The sequence below is a fragment of the Pimephales promelas genome, chromosome 19 (assembly GCF_988280905.1).
Source record: "Pimephales promelas chromosome 19, fPimPro1.hap1.1, whole genome shotgun sequence".
NCBI classification, from domain to species: Eukaryota; Metazoa; Chordata; class Actinopteri; order Cypriniformes; family Leuciscidae; genus Pimephales; species Pimephales promelas.
This window is the reverse complement of record NC_142787.1, coordinates 1,888,530-1,911,287: the sequence shown is the minus strand read 5'-3', so window position 1 is coordinate 1,911,287 and position 22,758 is coordinate 1,888,530. Positions and strand designations below refer to the sequence as shown.

At 39.2% G+C, this 22,758-nt stretch overlaps 2 protein-coding genes across 2 annotated transcripts; one reads left to right on the top strand and one right to left on the bottom strand.

Moving 5' to 3' along the window:
* Positions 1-577: 577 nt before the first annotated feature.
* On the bottom strand, positions 578-6,432 carry ankrd46a (ankyrin repeat domain 46a). The gene is made up of 4 exons (XM_039663647.2): positions 6,311-6,432; positions 4,723-5,047; positions 3,244-3,402; positions 578-1,584 (listed from the first exon to the last, which is right to left on the bottom strand). The coding sequence occupies exons 2-4, from the start codon at positions 5,031-5,033 to the stop codon at positions 1,368-1,370; spliced, it is 687 nt and encodes a 228-aa protein (XP_039519581.1). The 5' UTR covers positions 5,034-5,047; positions 6,311-6,432; the 3' UTR covers positions 578-1,367.
* Positions 6,433-6,493: 61 nt separating this feature from the next.
* On the top strand, positions 6,494-22,758 carry atg4a (autophagy related 4A, cysteine peptidase). Its single transcript, XM_039663646.2, has 13 exons — positions 6,494-6,582; positions 7,082-7,183; positions 8,031-8,102; positions 9,016-9,114; positions 11,979-12,080; positions 12,224-12,296; positions 14,403-14,482; positions 16,932-17,116; positions 17,195-17,273; positions 18,499-18,644; positions 20,682-20,738; positions 20,812-20,923; positions 22,128-22,758. The coding sequence occupies exons 1-13, from the start codon at positions 6,573-6,575 to the stop codon at positions 22,190-22,192; spliced, it is 1,182 nt and encodes a 393-aa protein (XP_039519580.2). The 5' UTR covers positions 6,494-6,572; the 3' UTR covers positions 22,193-22,758.

Genomic DNA, 22,758 nt, shown 5'->3' with positions numbered 1-22,758 from the left:
AAGGTAAGACCAAGTAACGAAAATGTAAGAAATAAATTGGAGGGAGGGAACACAATACATCAACATGTTCTCCAAATGTAAATGTTTAGGAGAAACACTTCATTGTTTGACATCTGTTAATTTTTAATTCATTTACTAAAAGAAGCAGCTTGAATCGTTTCACTCAGAAACACAAGAATATGGAAATATTGTTTACAGCACCTTCTGATCAAACTGCAAAAAAGTATTTCGGTATTTCTCTTGTTTTCAAGTACAAAAATCTAAAGATTGCTAAATCAAGATACATTTATAGATGTAAAATGACATTAAATATGAAGTCTTATTTTTTGTGAAAATTTATCAAAATGAAGTTTATGACTAAAACAAAAACAAATATCTGCCAACAGGTTCCGAAAAATCGGCCTAATTTAGAAGTTTTGACAGATATTTTCTCTTGTTTAAGCATAAACTCACATTTTTCAAGACTTAATTTTACATTTACATAAAATACTGATTTTTTTTCAATGTTTGCAACATTTAAAGCCATGAGTTTATGACTTTAAGAACTTCTGCTCTGATTTTAACCGGGGCAAATTAAGACTTTAAAGACTCGCTGGTTTTATTTATAGTAAAATCATGGTTAACTTTCATATGGGTTTCCAAAGAAACACAACAAATGACATTTTTAGCACATAAAAGGTCTATTTACATTAATATACACCAAAGGAAAATTAAGCGACAGCTCCTCTAGAAACAATCATCAGATAAGGAGAGATTTTAGAGTCTCGCTTGAGTCGATCATCTCCAAAATTACAAATGTAAATATTTTTCCTTGAAGAAAAAAATGTCTTTATGCCCTAAAATATCTTGAATGTAACTTGACACCCTTGCCTCATTTAATATGCGCCCCGCCCCCCTCACTCACTCAGAGATCCACTGGTTGACGATCACACGTTGATCTGATTGGTTACAAGGTCGTTTGTGACGTCAGAAACACCAGCGATTTCAAAGCGTGTTTTTGAGACTGTCTTTGGTTCAAAATACTCAGCAATTTTAAAACTTACACACGGTGTGTGTTAAAGCGTATTAAAAACACCACATAGACACATAAACAACATTAAAAGCTGGATTTACACCACAGGGGGACTTTAAGAGTCCATGTTTTAATGAGCTTTGATGCGTCTCAGTGCACAAGCCCCAGTAAAATCATGGTCAATTTTCATATGGTTTCCAAACACAAAAGACATTATTTTTTTTAGCACATGATAAGGTCTATTTACATTAATATACACACACACAGAGAGAGAATGTAAGGTCGCAGTCTGAAGCGTGGTTATACACAATCCTCAACTATGAGAGACTTTAGGAATGATAGTTTTGAAGAGGCTTCAGTGCACGAGCTCCAGCTGGTTGGATGCGAAGGGTAAGACTCCGCTGACGTAATACGCGATGCCGAGCGAGAGCAGAGCGATGACGAGCAGCAGGAGGAGCACGCGCCAGAAGCCCAGATCCTCCACGAACTCCTGCCATGTGGTGCGGAAGCTGGACAACACGCCGTCGCTGTAGTGCAGGTGCGGGTTCAGCAGAGAGTGGCTCTCCATGGCACTGCAACACACACACACACATACTGTTTCAAACCCCTCTTTCTACCCCATGGACCACTTGAGATGTCTAAAGGCATTGAGGTGCTGATAGTGATCAAGATATGTGGACATCGGAGTCTACGAATTGTCACACTTTTACTACGATAGAGAAACGATTGGTCCAATTGGTCAGTTCGAACGTTACAGTCACATGGTCACAAGAATATTGCAACTGTTGAGTCTTTTATTCTCTGGCTTTCTTTCTTTAGGCACTCTTTTCTTTGTCTACATTAATCCGGATACATTTGCGTTTAAAAACGCTCTCCATCCACACTAGCGCTTTCAGGCGCGGATGAGAACCTTTTGGGGAACGCCTGAAAACGCTAAATTCACCTTTACTGCGGTTGTCACTTTTTGAGGATGGGCCAAAAACGTATTGTTTTTGTGTGTGTCCCTTTAAATGCAAATGATCCGCTGCTCTTGGCGCAGGGGGCGGAGCTTCAACAGCTTGTGTCCCTAAACTTTCTAAAACTTTCTTATGTTCAAACCGGAGTGAGACGATGATGATGATGGAGAGACAACATGTCTGAATGGTTAGTTGATAAATTTATGTAGCTTACGTGTCATTATCTTATAGTCATTGATTAGCATATTCTGTCTTGATAATCTATAAATCGTGTTCTGGGGGCGGGGTTTATGTAAATTTTCGGGTTTGTGATGTCACTAACCCGGAAGGAAGCTCGTGTAGTTCTTCCAACCGTTTGTTGTAGTCCTTAAAAAGCGGTTTCTGTAAAAGCAAATATCTCAGTTTGCTTTGAAATTTGAGCAATGTAACTTTGCAGATGTTGTTTGTGCTCAAACAGCGACATTATGCACTAACTAAAGTTAGAAAAGTGACATAATAATCAACGACCCCATTAAAGGGATAGTTCACTATGAAATAAATTTTTGGTGTGTTTTATCTTACCTCAAGGGCATCCAAGATGTAGGTGTCTCTGTTTCCACAGTATTTTCAATTTTGACATTTTTAGGTTAAACCGTTGTTGTCTGTCAGTCATATAATGCAGGTCTATGGTCACCACCTCAAAGAGCAGCACAGAGAAGTCCAGATTAAACATGATTTAATGACTAGTAAATGTAAGTACACATTGATGGCCTGAGACACGAAACAAGCGGTTTGTGTGTGAAAACGAACAGTATTTATATCGTTTTTACCTCTTGTAACCACAGCCAGAAAGCGCCCTCCCCCTCAGATCACCTGGAAATGGCTGCGGTAAAAACAATATAAATACTGTTGGTTTCCTCACACAAGTGTCTTAGGCCATCAATGTGTACTTACATTTACGAGTCATTAAATCATGTTTAATCTGGACTTCTCTGTGCATGCTCTTTGAGGTGGTGACCATAGACCTCCATTATATGACTGACAGAAAACAACGGTTTGACCTAAAAATATCAAAATTGAAAATACTGCGGAAACAAAGACACTGACATCTTGGATGCCCTTGAGGTAAGCTAAAACATATCAAAAATTAATTTCAAAGTGAACTATCCCTTTAAGGTGTTTACGAGAAGGCTTTTCAGTCCGATTTCTAACGGATGGTTTGGTTGCATGTAAAGGTGGCCCCAGTAAAGGCACGTGGGGACCCATACGCTGTGGTTGTAAGGGGTGCGCCCTCACCTCTCACTGTCCGCCATGTGCATCTTCTCCAGGCTGGCGTGCGAGCTGCGGTTGAAGCCCTTCACCTCCTGCTCCTCCAGGCCCTCCAGCAGGCGAAGCGAGTCCTTGTTCACGCCGCGTCTCTTGGCCAGAACCAGCGGAGTCGCTCCGTTGTGATTACTGTTCACATATTAAAACCACATCAATCCTTTGACACTGGGACTAACGTTTAATAAAGAGTCACATGTCAGGTTTCCTCGAACCCGACCCATTGCCCTGCAACCCGTATCAAAAGCACCTGAGCAAGAGTTACTAAAGTTATTACATTCAACTACAGGTACAGGTGAGCTTGATCTGGCTATGAGCTCAACTCTACAGAGGTTCGTTCATATATACAGGTGAAACTCGAAAAATTAGAATATCGTACAAAAGTTAATTTATTTCAGTAATTCAACTCTAAAGGTGAAACTAATATATTATATAGACTCATTACATGCAAAGTGAGATATTTCAAGCCTTTATTTGTTATAATTTTGATGATTATGGATAACACATATGAAAACCTTTTCACAATATTCTAATTTTGAATTTGGGGTTTTCATAAACTGTAAGCCATAATCATCACAATTTCCATTTCATAATATACTTTCTAAATCTAAAGACCTATCATTTTTATTTTTCACATTTACACAAGTGTTAAAAAGGTGTTCATTTTCGATCATTACATGCCTATTCGTTTTTACTTTGTCTTCATTATAGGGATGCACCGATATGAACATTTTGGCCGATAACTCTTTACATTTGAAAGCCGATAATAACCGATATATCGGCCGATAAATCTGAATCCAAATTTGTATATGTATCAAATTTCTATAGCCAGATTACAAAAACCAATGTCTCACCATTAAAAGCCATGACACAATTATGATATTTTCATTATTATTTTATGTAGCCGATATGACAGACTTGCGCTGCACATGTTGAACTGAACCGTATTTTCCTTTTTTGAAGTGATTTCAAGCAATTCAAATCCATCATGTTGAACAGTGCGCATCTGAAGTGTCTCAGCTGGAGGAAATAAGGCATTAATTATCGGCTTTAATATATCAGCTGAATTGTGTTATCAGGCCGATAACGATAACATTAAAATTAACGTATCGGCCGATACCGATATGGTAGCCGATATATATCACTCATCCCTACTTCAAGACAACAACAACATTTTGTTAATAAAAATTTTATTATGTGCAATTTATATATTTGTTGAAATCGGAGTGTTGATTATTAAATAAATTTGATTAATTAAATGATTAGCCTATGAATATTTGGTTTTTGGCAGGGTTGTAAAAGCTTGATTTTCACCACAGGGAGACTTTAATATTGAACATTACTAATTACTAATGTGAAATCGATTTAAAAATGTGTAGGCGTGTTGACATTTTTGAAATGCAATGGTATCTGAACATGGCGATTCAGAATTAGGGATGAAAAGCCACTGACCAGATGTCAATCTTCAGTCCGTTGGACACGAGGAACTGGATGGTGTCCACATGCCCACACATGTGCAGTGCCGTGTTGCCCTGCGAGTCGGTGGCCAGCAGATCCGCGCCGTACTTGTGCAGTAAACAGCAGATCTCCACGTTCCCCCGGGCCGCGGCGAGGTGAAGCCCGGTCCGGCCCCGGCAGTCCCGCGTGTTGGGGTCGACCCCGGACTCCAGGAGCCGCTTGCTGAGAGCCAGATCCCCGTCCACACAGGCCTGCAGCAGCGGCACCGTGGCCTGAAGAGAGTCGCTCACGAACACGTATGACATTTCACACCAGGTATCTGTGGAAATAAAAAGTCATTTGACACATCATAATGTTATATTTCACTAATTCCTTCATAATGTTTCTGCTGTTATTAGGAGCAGGGCTGCCGACTCTCACGCTGAATGTAAACTAAGGACACTGTTCTCACACCACACATCCATTTTCTAGTTAGAAAATTCATTCTAGAGAGGAGCATTATGCTAAATCTATGCATTATATTACATATTTACTTTTATATCATTTAAAAATATTATAACATTGTAATAATAACCAAATTGTATTAATTGTGTAAGAATTAGTTATTCATTTTAACCCTCATGTTGCGTTCATTTCCTGTTTACACTCTTTGGGGTCAGTATGATCCAAAACATTTATAGAGCGATTGTATAAAAATATATATATTTTAATCATTTTAATTTGACAAATGATTTATGCTGGAGTTATAGACTTATTTATTTTTGACAAATGAAAAACAAACAAAAAATGGCTCCCCATTAATTTTCAATGTGGGGTCTTTAAAAAAAATGTACATATACCTTCAGAAAAACCAAATCAAGTCCAGTTTTTGTGTGTGTGTTTAGATAGATAATGTAAAACAATCACAAAATCTTATGGAACTGAGATAAAGGGAACCATGTTTTCTAACTAAAGTTCAATTGGGATCATACTGACCCCAAACACAGATCAGCTGACAAGTTCCCTGTATTTATACAGCATTAGTTTTAAAGAGATTTGTTTGTTTGCCCTACTGTACCTGATATTTAGATAAATGAATCAATGTTGAATCAGGATCAGATTCTAATCACAAGCTTGTGAATCAAATCACTTAAAAGTTGGATGCCACGTTAAGAACTCATATTAATGGATTTTTTTTATTTTTACATAGTATAGCCTATATTAATCATTTGTCAAACGACACGGTCACGAATAAACTGCACACTGGTGCTCAAAAATGCTTATCTAAAGTACACAATTGAACCTTAAATCTCTGTTTAGCAGCAAGTAACGTTATGTATAATGGATGCTGTATGCAAAAACACATAATAGGTTAAAGCTTCATAAACTGTAAGAGTATATTAAATAAAGGTTATATAATGCTGGGAAATGTAACGTTAAATAGATTACATGGCAGTGTTTCAATGATCAAAACAAACGACTGAAAAAGCTAGCGGAATAGCATTGGCATGCTAGTATGCTAATAAACAAAAACAAACAAAACGCATGACTGTAACGAATAATACCAACTTCCTTTATAATACTAAAGAAGATTAATCAATACCTCAGATTGATTTCTTGAAGATATCTTCTGCTGCTTATCGGCCTCTGTTGTTGGAAAATAGAAATGACGTAAAAAGATAGAAGACCAAAAAACTACAAGTCCCAATATTTGTTATGATCAACTAGCATTCCACTTCCGCGTCTCAGCCTCAAAATATGGTAATTGCAGTTTTTATGGCACCGTCAACTATTGGAACGACTCAGACTTCGACTACATTACCCACATTGCACCGCGATGTATTTGTATCCGATGACGGCCGAGGATGGAGGCAGGTAGGGTATTTATGGTTAAAATAAATACAAAATTGGTCTACAAAGTATCGATTAATTCAACCGACAATGTTCGGGTGACGTCTTAAGTTATAAAAGCTTCGACAAAAGTCTATTAATATCTACTAGGGATTTTTCCAGAGGAAATTTCGTAACTGAGTTTTAAGTTTTCTCATTGTTCTACAGTGGCCTGTGAATCTCTGACTTACAAATGCAGATAAATAGAGTTTGTTTATTCCACGAGTCCCTGTTGTTGTTGTTGTTTACAGTTATTATACGTCATTGGCATTGACATCAACAAATTACCGTGGTAATACCATGTTTGTGGACATATATACCATGTTTTGAAGATTCGCCATGGTATTTATAAGTATTTAGGGGTACCTCGAAGTACAGTATGTTATGAACATGTAATTATTATGGTATTACCATTGCTTCATCAGGGTGACAGAAAGTGAAAGCAATGCATGATAACAATGTGTCGCAACTCTAATCTTTCCAGTTCTAGCCAAGTATGAGAATCAGTTTTCCGAGTATCTAGAAGAGCTTCCTGATGCAGACGAGCCAGTGTGGATCCTGGGAGAATGTTACAATGCTAAAACACGTAAGACATGCCAAAAGTTCATAATGCAAAATCAGTTAAATATTTCAACACATTCACTATTACTGTACTATATCACCTACCCTGCTCTAGCCTCAAAAGCATAAGATATTACTTTTTGTTTACACTTTAGGTGTCCTTCCTTATTACAATGTAATTACACAAGTAAGTACTGTGTAATATTAATAAACAACATGTGCTAACCTTAAGGTTTGGTTGAGGATTTATATATATATATATATATATACTGTATGTATATACACACACACAATGGCTCTTTCGCTATTCTCCTGAACGTTGTATTTGCATTAATTTCATGTGAACGGAAGAGAGGCTCTCGGGAGTGTGTGTAAACGTCACATCATGTAAAGTCCTTCATGTAAATATCTGTCTTGAGGCTTTCATAGACAACCTAGGAAGTCTTGCGCTGCACATGTTGAACTTTACTCTCTAGTTTCCTTTTTTTAAGTGATTCCAATCATATTTCAGCAAATTCAAAACCATCATGTTGAACAGTGTGCATCTGAAGTGTCTCAGCTGGAGGAAATAATACATTATATATATCAACTTTATTAAATGAGCCAAATTTTTTTATCGGGCAGATAACAAAAAAATAACAAATGACATATATCAGCCACCACATGCATGTCATTTGTTATTTTTTCTGTTATCATGCATCCCTAGAAAATATATATTCTCAAATAAAATAAAGCACTGGATTCCCTACATCCAATTTTTTTTTAGCCGATACTGTTTATATATCGGCCAACAATAGTGTACAACAAATACACTCTAAATTGGTGTTACTTAAATCCTTCAGCTAACACTAACATAATTTCATTTCTTCCAGAGAAATCAGAGCTGCTCTCGGATGTGCGATCGCGACTGTGGTTCACATACAGGAAAAAGTTTTCTCCTATAGGTAAGACTAGCCTAATCTAGACTAGCGAGACTCATTTAGAGTGTTTTGCCTTGTTGATTACAGCAACTCTGTGATTCTAAAGCAAACAATTAACAGCATTTTCAATATAGTCCAAAATATTTCTTAAAAGTTGTTCTGATCGGAAGACTTTGAAAATGATATTATTTAGACACACTGACATCAATAATCAGACTGTGAATCTCAACAATCTTAACGATAAAAATGCATGTTGCAGTGCATTCTGGGTGCCACCAATCAAAACTCATTCATGGCTCCCATCATGTATTTTGGTATGAATAAATTATGATCTGATTTGTCTTCATAATTTCCTTTTCCTAATTAAAAATTTTGTTTGTCACCATTGTTGAGATTCATACACTGATTCTAGATGTCTGTGTGTACCTTAAAGAAAGACTTGTTTTATCAGAACAACGTATAGGAAACCGACACCATCAGATCACCTCTTTGTTCATCTGGCTGTTCACCACTCAGTTTCAGCAGCCAAACAAAATCTAAATGTACAAAATCTAGGCTCCAAAGTCAAAATAAAGCAAACATTGATCACCAAAACGGTGACTTAAAAGTGTAGTTTTCTCCTTTAGTGATTCTGCTTGTTAACATCATGTGTCTTCAATAATGATTAATCATCACTCTATTAATCACTTAATTAGCTCATTAACTTTAACACTGCTTTAACACTCTTGAGTGTGGAGTCATTTAAACTCACAGGAGAGTTCATTTAACACTGGAGTTTTTGTTGTGTATAAATTCTTGCTTTCCCTGGGAATTTTAAGGATGTTGTCTGTTTTGATGTTCGACTTTTCTACATGTCTGACATGTTCTTGTTTCCTGATGTTTCGTGGTCCGCTTCAGCTGTATAGATAAAGTGTGTGGCTGTGTGTGTGACCCGCAGGAGGAACAGGCCCTTCGTCAGATGCGGGGTGGGGGTGCATGCTCCGCTGTGGACAGATGATCCTAGCGCAGGCGTTGGTCTGCAGACACCTGGGACGAGGTAAGTCAACACCTCACAGATCGTGTAGGCTCTAAAACGGGTTACAATAATAGTGTCATTGTCGTTTTAACGATGTGTGTGATCTGACGTTATTGAGTATCAATATCATAGTATTAATATCACATGAAGATGCCATTTATCAGCATGGTTATGGTTACAAATGTGATTTTATGCAAGTTAATAGCAAATGTCTCCCAGACTGGTGTAGTTGCTGTAACGGGTTACGATAATATTGTAATTCTCATTACATTGACATTTAATTAACATTACATTCTAATTGTCGTTTTAGCGATGTGACGTTATTGAGTTTACCCCTCACTTTATAAAAACACACCTAGAGAGTGCACACATACACTACGTGATCTATTGAAATGCATTTATAACGCACCCAATATTTAAGATAAAGGGGCAAAACTACCTTTGTATGTCTTTTATATTTATATAATTTAACATAGCTAAAGTCCCCCTTTAGTGACAAATGCCATTTCCTTGAAAAAAAATTCTTCATGCCTTAAAATATCTTGATTGTAACTCGACACCCTTGCCTCATTTAGTATGCGCGGTTCTATGAATATGCAAATGAGCCCTGCTTCCACTCACTCACTCACTTAATTAGCTGACTTTATAAAGATAAAAATGCCCATAAAAGGTAAAAATCCATTGAACCTTATTGGAAAAGATGATTTCTGTGCCTGCTGTGAACTGACCACCGCACAGAATATGAAGAACATCAAAAACTTTAATAGTCAGTCCTAAACCTGTGAAGGGATCGACACAACAAACACACTCAGCAAAATACCGTCTAATTATCGTTATCAATATGTATCGTGGATAGTTCACCCAAAATAAAATGTTTGTTTTAGTGTCAGTACGACATTAAACTACTATATATAGTGTATATATATATACTACTATATAGTTTTAGGACACCATTAGGTCACCTGATGGAGTTTTAGGACACCATTGGGTCGCCTGATGGAGTTTTAGGACACCATTGGGTCGCCTGATGGAGTTTTAGGACACCATTGGGTCGCCTGATGGAGTTTTAGGACACCATTGGGTCGCCTGATGGAGTTTTAGGACACCATTGGGTCACCTGACGGAGTTTTAGGACACCATTGGGTCACCTGATGGAGTTTTAGGACACCATTGGGTTTTAGGACACCATTGGGTCGCCTGATGGAGTTTTAGGACACCATTGGGTCACCTGATGGAGTTTTAGGACACCATTGGGTCACCTGACGGAGTTTTAGGACACCATTGGGTCGCCTGATGGAGTTTTAGGACACCATTGGGTCACCTGACGGAGTTTTAGGACACCATTGGGTCACCTGATGGAGTTTTAGGACACCATTGGGTCGCCTGATGGAGTTTTAGGACACTATTGGGTCACCTGATGGAGTTTTAGGACACCATTGGGTCACCTGACGGAGTTTTAGGACACCATTGGGTCACCTGATGGAGTTTTAGGACACCATTGGGTCGCCTGACGGAGTTTTAGGACACCATTGGGTTTTAGGACACCATTGGGTCGCCTGATGGAGTTTTAGGACACCATTGGGTCACCTGATGGAGTTTTAGGACACCATTGGGTCGCCTGACGGAGTTTTAGGACACCATTGGGTCGCCTGATGGAGTTTTAGGACACCATTGGGTCGCCTGACGGAGTTTTAGGACACCATTGGGTTTTAGGACACCATTGGGTCGCCTGATGGAGTTTTAGGACACCATTGGGTCACCTGATGGAGTTTTAGGACACCATTGGGTCACCTGACGGAGTTTTAGGACACCATTGGGTCACCTGATGGAGTTTTAGGACACCATTGGGTCGCCTGACGGAGTTTTAGGACACCATTGGGTTTTAGGACACCATTGGGTCACCTGATGGAGTTTTAGGACACCATTGGGTCACCTGACGGAGTTTTAGGACACCATTGGGTCACCTGACGGAGTTTTAGGACACCATTGGGTCGCCTGACGGAGTTTTAGGACACCATTGGGTCACCTGACGGAGTTTTAGGACACCATTGGGTCGCATGAGGGAGTTTTAGGACACCATTGGGTCACCTGATGCAGTTTTAGGACACCATTGGGTCACCTGATGCAGTTTTAGGACACCATTGGGTCGCCTGACGGAGTTTTAGGACACCATTGGGTCTCCTGATGGAGTTTTAGGACACCATTGGGTCACCTGACGGAGTTTTAGGACACCATTTGGTCACCTGATGCAGTTTTAGGACACCATTGGGTCACCTGATGCAGTTTTAGGACACCATTTGGTCACCTGATGGAGTTTTAGGACACCATTGGGTCACCTGATGCAGTTTTAGGACACCATTGGGTCGCCTGACGGAGTTTTAGGACACCATTGGGTCGCCTGACGGAGTTTTAGGACACCATTGGGTCGCCTGACGGAGTTTTAGGACACCATTGGGTCGCATGAGGGAGTTTTAGGACACCATTGGGTCACCTGAGGGAGTTTTAGGACACCATTGGGTCACCTGATGCAGTTTTAGGACACCATTGGGTCGCATGAGGGAGTTTTAGGACACCATTGGGTCACCTGACGGAGTTTTAGGACACCATTGGGTCGCCTGATGGAGTTTTTCGGTTCCCACTGTTGTCTTTGACTTGCTCAGTTGGGGATATTCAATTTAAATGACCCATCATACCATTGATCAGCTCCACCGAACTTGGATGTCTTTTTTTTCCAGTAATAAACAAACACTGTTGAGTTGTTTTGATTGATACTGTGAAGCAGCTTTGATACAATCTGTATTGTGAAAAGCGCTATATAAATATATTTGACTTGACTTGACTACTGTATTCACGGGTCATGATGCTTCTCTACTCCACTGCTCCAGACTGGCGGTGGGATCCAGAGAAACATCAGCCCAAAGAGTATCACCGTATCCTGAGCTGCTTCCTGGACAAGAAGGACAGCTGCTACTCCATCCATCAGATGGGTGAGGCCAGTGTGTGTGTGTGAGAGTGCGGGACAGCGCAATGGTACTACAGTCTGTGTATTGTGTGTATGTGTGTGTGTGCTGTGCAGCGCAGTGGTACTGAACTCTGTGTATTGTGTGTGTGTGTGTGTGTGTGTGTGTAGCTCAGATGGGCGTTGGCGAGGGCAAGTCTGTGGGAGAATGGTATGGACCGAACACAGTGGCGCAAGTACTCAAGCAAGTGTCTTTTCTTCTTTGCCAAACATTCTTGAAAATAATAGTTTGTTGTCACACACGTTTGTCCTTATTTTAAAGAAGTGGTTTTACACATCCCACCCTCCCAACCCCAATGATCTTTATTAAAAGGGACCTGCTTTTTTAACACTTCCAACTTTTTTAAAGTCCAGTTTCATTTTATAAACTAAAACTCATCTTTGATCTCCTAAACGACAATTGGCTTCTTGAATGAATATGCTTGGCTTCTTGGCTTCTTCATGAATATGCAAACGAGCCCCGCCTCCACTCACTCATAGTACATCTTTATTCTTTGGGATGTTGCATGCACACGAGAACGTCTATTTGCGCTTGTGAATGACACCATACCACAGTAGCTCCCATAAATAAGATATGTTGTCATCATTCAGTCACCCTCATAGCTTTAATCCATCAAATGAAAGCATGCCGTGACCAAGCCTAGAAAAGCACCATTTAAAAGGCTATATTATCTAAATGTCATAATCATTTGTAACAAGCAAGTATTCATTACTTCAATGAGCTCATCGTTTCTGCATTAGATTATCACATTGTTTAAATGAATACATTTTTCGCTAACTGTGACTCATGTGCATTTCTGAAATACATATCTTAGACAGTTTCCTCTGATAATAACAGATCCCTCTATATTCTAATCTGGACTTTCAGTAAAGCTGCTTTGAAATGATGTGTACTGTGAAAGGTGCTACACAAATAAACCTGAATTGAATTGAACGTCCATTAAAAGCAAGTCACTCTAGAGTACAGCCACGCTTGTGCACGCATCACGAATCGACGGCTGTAATGCTTTGTTTTATGGGCTTCCCGCCAAATCTCTTCATAAATTACAGTTGGCACAAAATGGCGCAGCTCGAGTCATCATTACCAAAACCTCCATTTCTCAACGTATTTCTCCTGTTTTACAGGATTTGCTCCCAGATTAAATTTTTTACTTTTAACTTACAAAGCACTTCACACGTTCTCCTTCATATCTTCTAAATCTTGTTCATATACACACTCACATTTTAAACGACTTCCTTTGGGTCACGCACTTTGGTTAACTCACTTCCTGTTAAAGTTCGCTACAGTTCTAGTTTTTAAATCGCATCCTAAAATCTGCTTAGGCTTTTATGTGATTTAATGAGTGTTGCTGTACTGATTTCATTGCTTTTATGGATTTCGTAAGGTGTCCTTGAGTGCCACTGCCATGAAAGGCGCCTATAAATACAATGTATCATAATATTAATAATAAAAAGTCTTGTCGTTTAACCCTTGTGCTGCATTAGATTTTTAACACCGTTGAGTGCATTAAGGACCAAAAATGGCCACATATTAAACATTGCCTAAAATATTATATATTATTATTATTTTCCACTTTTACCAAGTTAAATCTTTTAACCAGCATTAGTCCTCATCATAACTACCAAAAATGTATTCAATTTCAGGATTTTAACCCTTTAATTACCAGTTTTGTTTGCGAAACCATCGATTTGTATAAGAGGAAAAAACACAAAAATTCAATTATTTTCAATAAACTAAATGCAAAGAGAAAACTTTAGATTTGGATCATCACAGTCCCACTTTGCAAAAAATCCCACTTAGCGCGTTAGAGACCAAAAATGGCCACCTATTAAACATTGCCTATTGCCTAAAATAAGGTGCATTTCCACCCATAGGGAATAAATATGTAGTGACGTCATCTGGTGGAATACACTATATAATGCAAATATAATGCTTTTGCTTCAAAATGAAAGGATGTTTGTGCAAAAATCATGTTTCATGTATTACTGACAGCCTCAGATTTAAACAACGTTTTAATGGGTTTCAATGGGCCATTTTTGGTCTTTATGGTGCTGAGTGTTACTATTTGATCTACACAGTGTGTGTTATACATATTTTGCAAAATGGGATCACATTTTTTACATGTATCCAAAAAGTCACAATTTTGCCAAATTTCATACCATTTGCATTAAAACAGCCAAAATGGTCAAAGAAATTAAACTGCAAAAGACCAAAAATGTCCCTAATGCAGCATAAGGGTTAAATGCAAAGGTTGTGGTGAACTAATGGCCAATCTGTGTTTGCTTGCAGGAAACTGGCCCTGTTTGATGACTGGAATACTCTGGCTGTGTACGTGTCAATGGACAACACAGTCGTGATTGAAGACATCAGTAAGTGTCTTTTTCTGAATAGCCAAGTCACAATTACAGGTGAAACTGGAAAAATTAGAAAATCGTGCAAAAGTTCATTTATTTCAGTAATTCAACTCTAAAGGTGAAACTAATATATTATAGAGACTCATTACATGCAGAGTGAGATATTTCAAGCCTTTATTTGTTAGAATTTTGATGATTATGGATTACGAAAACCTTTTCACAATATTCTAATTTTGAATTTGGGGTTTTTATAAGCTATAAGCCAAATCATCAAAATTATAACAAATAAAGGCTTGAAATATCTCACTTTGCACGTAATGAGGCTATATAATATATTAGTTTCACCTTTTAAGTGGAATTACTGAAATAAATGAACTTTTGCACTATATTGTAATTTTTCGAGATTTACCTGTAAATATATATATATATATAGTGCTTTAAAGCATCAAAATAAGTGTAAATGTTGCACAGTTCATCAGTTAGTAAACCATGTGACTTTCAGCTGTAAAGTAATATCATTATTCTGCTGAATTCAGTGTGAGTTTTTTTCATCTGATGTGTATGTGCAGCAGTGTTGGGAGTAACGCATTACAAAAGTAATACATTACAGTAACATATTACTTTTTGCTGTAACGCAGTAGTGTAAGGCATTACTAATCAATTTTCAGTAATATTTTACTCGTTACATGTTCAGTGAGGCTTGTATTATAGTTGTATTACAGTGTATTGTCTGCTTTTACTTCTTAAAGGCAACAGACTATGTGAAAGTTTTAAAGCAGTCTTTTAGTGCCAGTGTCTGTAACATTGTTTTTTCCTCATAAATGCGAACACGAAAACTAAAATAAAATGAATATTTTAAGTTCTATGGAGACTGGAAAGCCAACCCTTCCTCATCCGATTTGCGAAGTGTAATTAACAGAATTACAAAAAATATATTTTGCCTCCTATTTTTTTGTCACACATGAATGTGTGTCTTTTCCCTAATATTAAAAATAAAACAGACTGATATTTGTCTAATGTCTGGAGTCCTTTAAGGAAGTAGCCTATATACGTTTCAATACATGTATTTTCTGAGAATTTTTATTTCAAGTTTTGACTGCAAATGTCATGTCCATAATGTTGGACTTCTCCAATTTTAAATAATTTATCCTCAACTAGTTTTGTGGTGTAGGTCTACGTATTTTATAATGTTAACTTCAAATAATACTAATAGCCTAATTTAAAGATAAGGCAGCATTGGATCTGGACGGTAAGGAGAATAACGCTGGAGTTGGAAGAGGTGTGTCGCGATTCTGTAGGTTCGTGGATCTGAGTCGTGTGGCGAATCGCGATTTCGGTTTCATATTGCATATCGTTACAGCCCAAAAGTTAAGTTCTACTTAGTTATTTTGGTGAAAGTAACTAAAAAGTAATACATGAGTAATGTAACGCATTACAATTCTGGGACAGTAATATTGTAAGGTAATGAATTACTTTTAAATAACAGTAACAAGTAATACCTAATGTATTACAGTTTGGAAGTAACTTGCACAACACTGATGTGCAGTAAAATGTATAACATTACTTAATATTAATAGTGTTTTAGACCACAACTAAGCAAGCTAAAGGCGACAGACACGAGCTGTTTCCATCCACATATTTTTATGCAAATTTTGGGATATTGCACAAAAAAATGCTTAATGGAAATGCATAATTTCGAAAAATGTGGATAAAAAACTTGTGCGCTCAATCGAGGCAGATAAATATTTGTATCCGATTAGACGACATGGACACAATGAAAACAAATATATATATATAATAAAAAATGAAATAATGATATTTGGATAACTGGATTACCCAGCGGACCAATAGAATCGCAGCGTCTCTAATGTTGGTTTGGCGTTTCTGGTTTCACCGGAGTCGAAGTGTGCGACCAGAATAATTAGATGTAATTCCCTCCAGAAGCGTCTCACACACACACACACACAAACACCAGCATCCGAATGCTAGAGAACACGACAGCGTTTACTGTGTTTCGTCTGACGCTCGACACACACTCGTTTATGATGGAGGGGAAAAGAGCAACTTCCATTTTTATTACTGATATTTTGTGGCGATTTCCCAGGAAGTGACGATTTTGTTCTGTTGCACTTCAGCCGTTTCTCTCTACACACACCGCGGGTCTCCTTACATCGACATGTTTCTACAGTGGCACTCGCAGTTCGTCTTTATGTTGTTCTTAGTAACAATAATATTGACAATAACATATCGTTTTACTGAATAATTAAGCCAACCTATTTTCTTAATTAATTTGCATTGCTTAACTGGCTACTCTCTGCTGTCTCAGACGACGACATCACTTCCTATCGGCCACTGTAACTTCTGTTGGGTGCAATTCACAACCTCACCACTAGATGCGGGTAAAAATCACACACTGCACCTTTAACTCTGCTTGTTTCTCTCTTCCACTCTTCTTGACGAGCAGAGAAGCAGTGTCAGCAGCCGCGCCGGGAGTTCAGGCCCAGGCCCGGTCCCTGTGATCGGGAAGAGGAGTCAGAGGCTCTTCATCTTCACACACAACGGCCCCTGGACTGGAGGCCCCTGCTCCTGGTCATTCCTCTGCGAATGGGCATCAACAGCATCAACCCCGTCTACATTCAGGCATTCAAAGTACGACGCTTCTCTGATGTTGATGCATGATCTCGATGGCCCTTCATGCATCACGTGTTTCTTATCTTCTTTTACCAGGAGTGTTTCAAGATGCCTCAGTCATGTGGCGTTTTGGGAGGAAAGCCCAACCTGGCCTTTTATTTTATTGGATTTATTGGTGAGTTTTCTCAATCAAACGATTCGATTCTTACGCAAAAACAGCTGTGTTTCCACTGTCGGGCCAAAAGAAAGTGTGTTAATTCGCGTTTCCACTGTCACTTCTCGTGCGAACGATGGATGACTTCATATATTCCAGCTAACATCAGCATTAAAGACTTTTAATATCATTTCAGACAGCAGTGAGTGTTTGAATAACTTCTGTTTGTGATCCGATGTGGATTCTGGTCACCGTATACAGCAGAAATATTGGTCAGAGGAGAATGGGCCGACTGATTCAAGCTGATAGAAGAGCAACTTTGACTGAAATAACCACTCGTTACAACCGAGGTATGCAGCAAAGCATTTGTGAAGAAGACAACACACACAACCTTGAGGCGGATGGGCTACAACAGCAGAAGACCCCACCGGGTACCACTCATCTCCACTACAAATAGGAAAAAGAGGCTACAATTTGCAAGAGCTCACCAAAATTGGACAGTTGAAGACTGGAGAAATGTTGCCTGGTCTGATGAGTCTGGATTTCTGTTGAGACGTTCAGATGGTAGAGTCGTAAACAGAATGAGAACATGGATCATCATGCCTTGTTCCCACTGTGCAGGCTGGTGGTGGTGGTGTAATGGTGTGGGGAATGTTTTCTTGGCACACTTTAGGCCCCTTAGTGCCAATTGGGCATCGTTTAAATGCCACGGCCTACCTGAGCATTGTTTCTGACCATGTCCATCCCTTTATGGCCACCATGTCCCCATCCTCTGATGGCTACTTCCAGCAGGATAATGCACCATGTCACAAAGCTCGAATCATCTCAAATTGGTTTCTTGAACATGTCAATGAGTTGACTGTACTAATATGGCCGCCACACTCACCAGATCTCAACCCAATAGAGCATCTTTGGGATGTGGTGGAACGGGAGCTTCATCCCACAAATCTCCATCAACTGCAAGATGCTATCCTATCAATATGAGCCAACATTTCTGAAGAACGCTTTCGGCACCTTGTTGAATCAACGCCACGGAGAATTAAGGCGAAAGGGGGTCAAACACAGTATTAGTGTGGTGTTCCTAATAATCCTGTAGGTGAGTGTATATATCCTCTGTCAAAATGAACTATCAAAGGCCCGACGGTGGAAACACAGCTAATGATTCCTATGAAAATGAATAAAAAATGTATACTTTATCCTGGAAAGTGTATCATAGATAGAGGGATTATCATTTGTGCTTCTTCAGATGACGAGTTGATCTATCTGGACCCTCACACTACGCAGCAGGCCGTGGACTCTGAATCAGGCAGTGCTGTGGACGACCAGAGCTACCACTGTCAGAGGACCCCTCACCGCATGAAGATCACCAGCCTGGACCCTTCGGTTGCACTGGTGAGAGATCAAACTCTGTGTGCTTCCCTTCAGCCCAACCCCGTGATAGAGCAGTTTGTCAAAAACATTTGACCCATGGTTTAAGTTTACAGCTGGTATTGAGATGCGTTTTGGTCGGTCGGATCACCAGTAGGCGAGGGAGACGCGTTCCCGTTTACACCGGTGTTTTAATCCATCTCTAACCTCTTCAGTCCTGAGTTCTTCAGAGGAGAGTCTATGAGCGAGTAAATGTGTGTTTTTCAGATCTTTCAATCTAATGGATGAAATAAGCCCACAGTTTACATATGAACACGAGCGGAGACTTTAGTTTCTGCTCTTCCAGCCTCGAGACCAGCCGAACGCTGCGAGTGTGTGTTAGAAATCAGGAACGCTGAGAGAACATTGTGTTTGATTTCCTCGTGTCTTCAGCTGATAAAGTTTAAACCCCGTCTGGCTAGATCTCTATAATGTTCACTCATTTTTAGAGCCCGACCGATAAAGGATTTTGAAGGCCGATACCGATACAAATATTTTTTGGTTTTAAAATCCGATATCCCGGATTTTTTTTTTTTTCAGAAAGGCGCAACAAAACATTAACAGATTTCCCTAACATTAGTTATTTGAAGTTATTTATGAGTTTTAACTAAAATAATATGATAATGCATTTTAAAAAGAAACTTGTTTCTTTTATTGTCACAACAGAACAGACTGATGACAGTGGCATTAGCTAGCTTTGTGGTTAGCTAGTCTATGATGAGCCATAATTTAGTAATGGTTTAGCAATTTAGCTATATTTTCAATATAAACAGGCCGAGGAGAGATGATGCGTCTCATTGCTATAACTGTCACGCGCTATTAAAGAAATACTTCAGTCACATTGTCAAAAGTTAAAAGGACAGTCAGTCAACTACACTGTAACAACATAAGGTAACTATTACTAGCTAATTCCGCTTCACTCTCGGCTTATTTAACAGCAGCAAAACTGGATGTGATGGTCACAAATTTTGTCATGATTATTTGAGTTTAGAGAACTGATTGGGATGTTCTTTTAATTGTTATTCAAGCAATGTATGTATCGTGACCAACTCAATGAGTGTTGCCAACAGGAACGGTGTAGAGTGCCTTCTGGTGGACAAACTATACAACTCCAACACTCATGACATGGTTCAAGCGTGTTTCGTCCGTTTTTATTTTATTTTTTAACTATTAATTTATCGGCTATTATAACTGCCGATACCGATAGTTTGGAAAATGCCTAATATCGGCCTGCTGATATATCGGTCTGGCTCTAGTTTACACCTATGTTTAGTGTCGTACACTCGTGATCCGATCGACTGAAACACACTGAAACTCCAGCTGTAAACACGGTTCACTAAGGCTAGGTTTATTGGTTGAATTTAAGCAATTCTGCTTCGACTTTAGCTTCTGATTCTTATCGAGTCCCAGTTTCAATTCCAGTAAGGTAAAAAAAAAAATATGTAAGTAAAACATTTAGATATCAAACTATTTATTCTGTCTTTTTGCAAAACTTTGAACACCATGATCAAAAATCAGCAGCCTGAACTCTTCCTCAAGGAACCAAAATACTACCAGCCGAAACATTATTAAAGACAAGCGAACCGTCAGTAATAAAATAAGAGCAAATAAACAAATTAGAGATGACTTGTGTTTGTATTTGTCATATGATCTTTCGGAGCACTGCTTTATCATTACTATTATTCTCAGATGTTTTGCATTCTGTTGATTGTGTTTTACACCTCAAACTAAAAGTATGTACAATTGTCAGTACATATTTTTTTAATCAAAGATTTGTCTGTGCTTGTGTGCGAAAACATTCACGTTTATACAGCGCTTTTCACAATACACATCATTTCAAAGCAGCTTTACAGGAAGTGCACGAGTCCACATCACAAAACACAACACTCATTAAAAACTCTGAGCCCATTTCACGTCCAGACGAATGAATGAGAGAACGAGCCAAACGTTCTGAGCTCCAGATGGCGGAGTGTGTTCAGGCTGGGCTTTGATTGGCCGGTAACCGTGAGTGTTTGTCTCTAGGGTTTCTTCTGCAAGAGCGAGGAGGACTTCGACAGCTGGTGTGATCTGGTTCAGCAGGTAAGACTGGCACGTCTGCTCGCTTGCGTTGTACACTTTTAACTTGCTTTTAATAATCCTCTCTGATTTCAAGGAGCTGCTCAAGAAAAGAAACCTGCGCATGTTCGAGCTGGTGGAGAAACATCCCTCTCACTGGCCTCCGTTTGTTCCTCCCACCAAACCAGACGTGCAGACCACAGGAGCAGGTACTGTCGGATCGTCAACCTTAGGCCCTGTTTACTGCATTATAGCATATTTACAGGGTTAAAGGAGTAGTTCACTTTAAAAAAAACTTTTGCTGATAATTTACTCACCCCCATGTCATCCAAGATGTCCACGTCTTTCTTTCTTCAGTTGAAAAGAAATGAAGGTTTTTGATGAAAACATTCCAGGATTTTTCTCCATATAATGGACTTCAATGGGGACCAAACGGTTCAAGGTCCAAATGAGGGTTTCAGTGCAAACTGTTCAAAGGGCTTTAAACGATTCCAGACGATGAATAAGGGTCTTATCGAAAACAGATTTGTTCATTTTGATGAACGAGTTCGAACAGGAGAGTCACGAACGCGCATCACAGAACAGAGCAAGGCGAGCATTTGAGCTTACAAAACTTAAAACTTTTTTATTTATTTATTAAATGAGCGATCGTTTTGCTTGATAAGACCCTTATTCATCGTCTGGAGTCATTTAAAGCCCTTTGAAGCTGCACTGAAACTGTCTTTTGGACCTTGAACCATTTGGTCCCCATTGAAGTCCATTATATGGAGAAAATCCTGGAATGTTTTCATCAAAAACCTTAATTTCTTTTCGACTGAAGAAAGAATGACATGGACATCTTGGATGAAAAAAAGTGAACTACTCCTTTAATGTGTGTTTCAGTCGATCGGATCACGAGTGTACGACACTAAACACGGGTGTAAACGGGTCTAAAGCGCTTTGAGCTCGTCCACTTCCAGTTGAAAACACACTCGAGCGGATTGCTGTCGTAGTGTAAACGCTCATGTGTTCAAACAGACACTAAACGAGCGTCTTCTCTCCGTCTCCTGAATAATGAGTGAACATTATAGAGATCTAGCCAGACGGGGTTTAAACTTTATCAGCTGAAGACACGAGGAAATCAAACACAATGTTCTCTCAGCGTTCCTGATTTCTAACACACACTCGCAGCGTTCGGCTGGTCTCGAGGCTGGAAGAGCAGAAACTAAAGTCTCCGCTCGTGTTCATATGTAAACTGTGGGCTTATTTCATCCATTAGATTGAAAGATCTGAAAAACACACATTTACTCGCTCATAGACTCTCCTCTGAAGAAATCAGGACTGAAGTGGTTAAAGTGGACGAAAGAGACAGCCATAGATAACTGTGGCAAAGTGAATTAGTGTTTCCTAACCTGAGCGTCATTCTTCTTCCAGAGTTCATCGAGTCTCCAGACAAGCTTTTCGAGTCGGAAGAGGAGTTTGAGATCCTGAACGTGTGATCCTGGGCCGGTCTCTCCGCTCCACAAGTGCCTCAGATCAACACACACAGCACAAAACACGAGCTCGTGCTTCTATCTGTGGACACAGGAGAAAACAACAAGCCAGGGATCCCGTCGCATCTGTGTGTGTGTGTGTGTGTGACGTGTGCCTCACTCACAGGCCTGTGTCGAACTGCAGAAACTGAGAGCTTGACCAGTTGCATGAACTTTCTCGTATACTGTATGATGGAGTGGTGAAGGCTCTCATGAGGATGATATCTGTAACACACAAACAAACACTCTTACCTCCTGACCGCAGGAGATCGACCATATGCAGAATAACACTCAATCTCTCATTCAGTGTTATATAAGAAACCTTACTGGTTAAAAAAGTGCCTCTAATTGACATATTTATGTTTTTGACTGGTAAAGGTGATGTTTTCTGTCCTTTTTAACGGGTTAATTATGTCACCCACCCCTGCACATCTGTAAATATGGCTTCAAATGAAGATATTTAAATATGTTATCGTGTTTTGGATTGGTCCTATCACTTTTTTTAGAACAAATAAACTACCTAATTACGTATG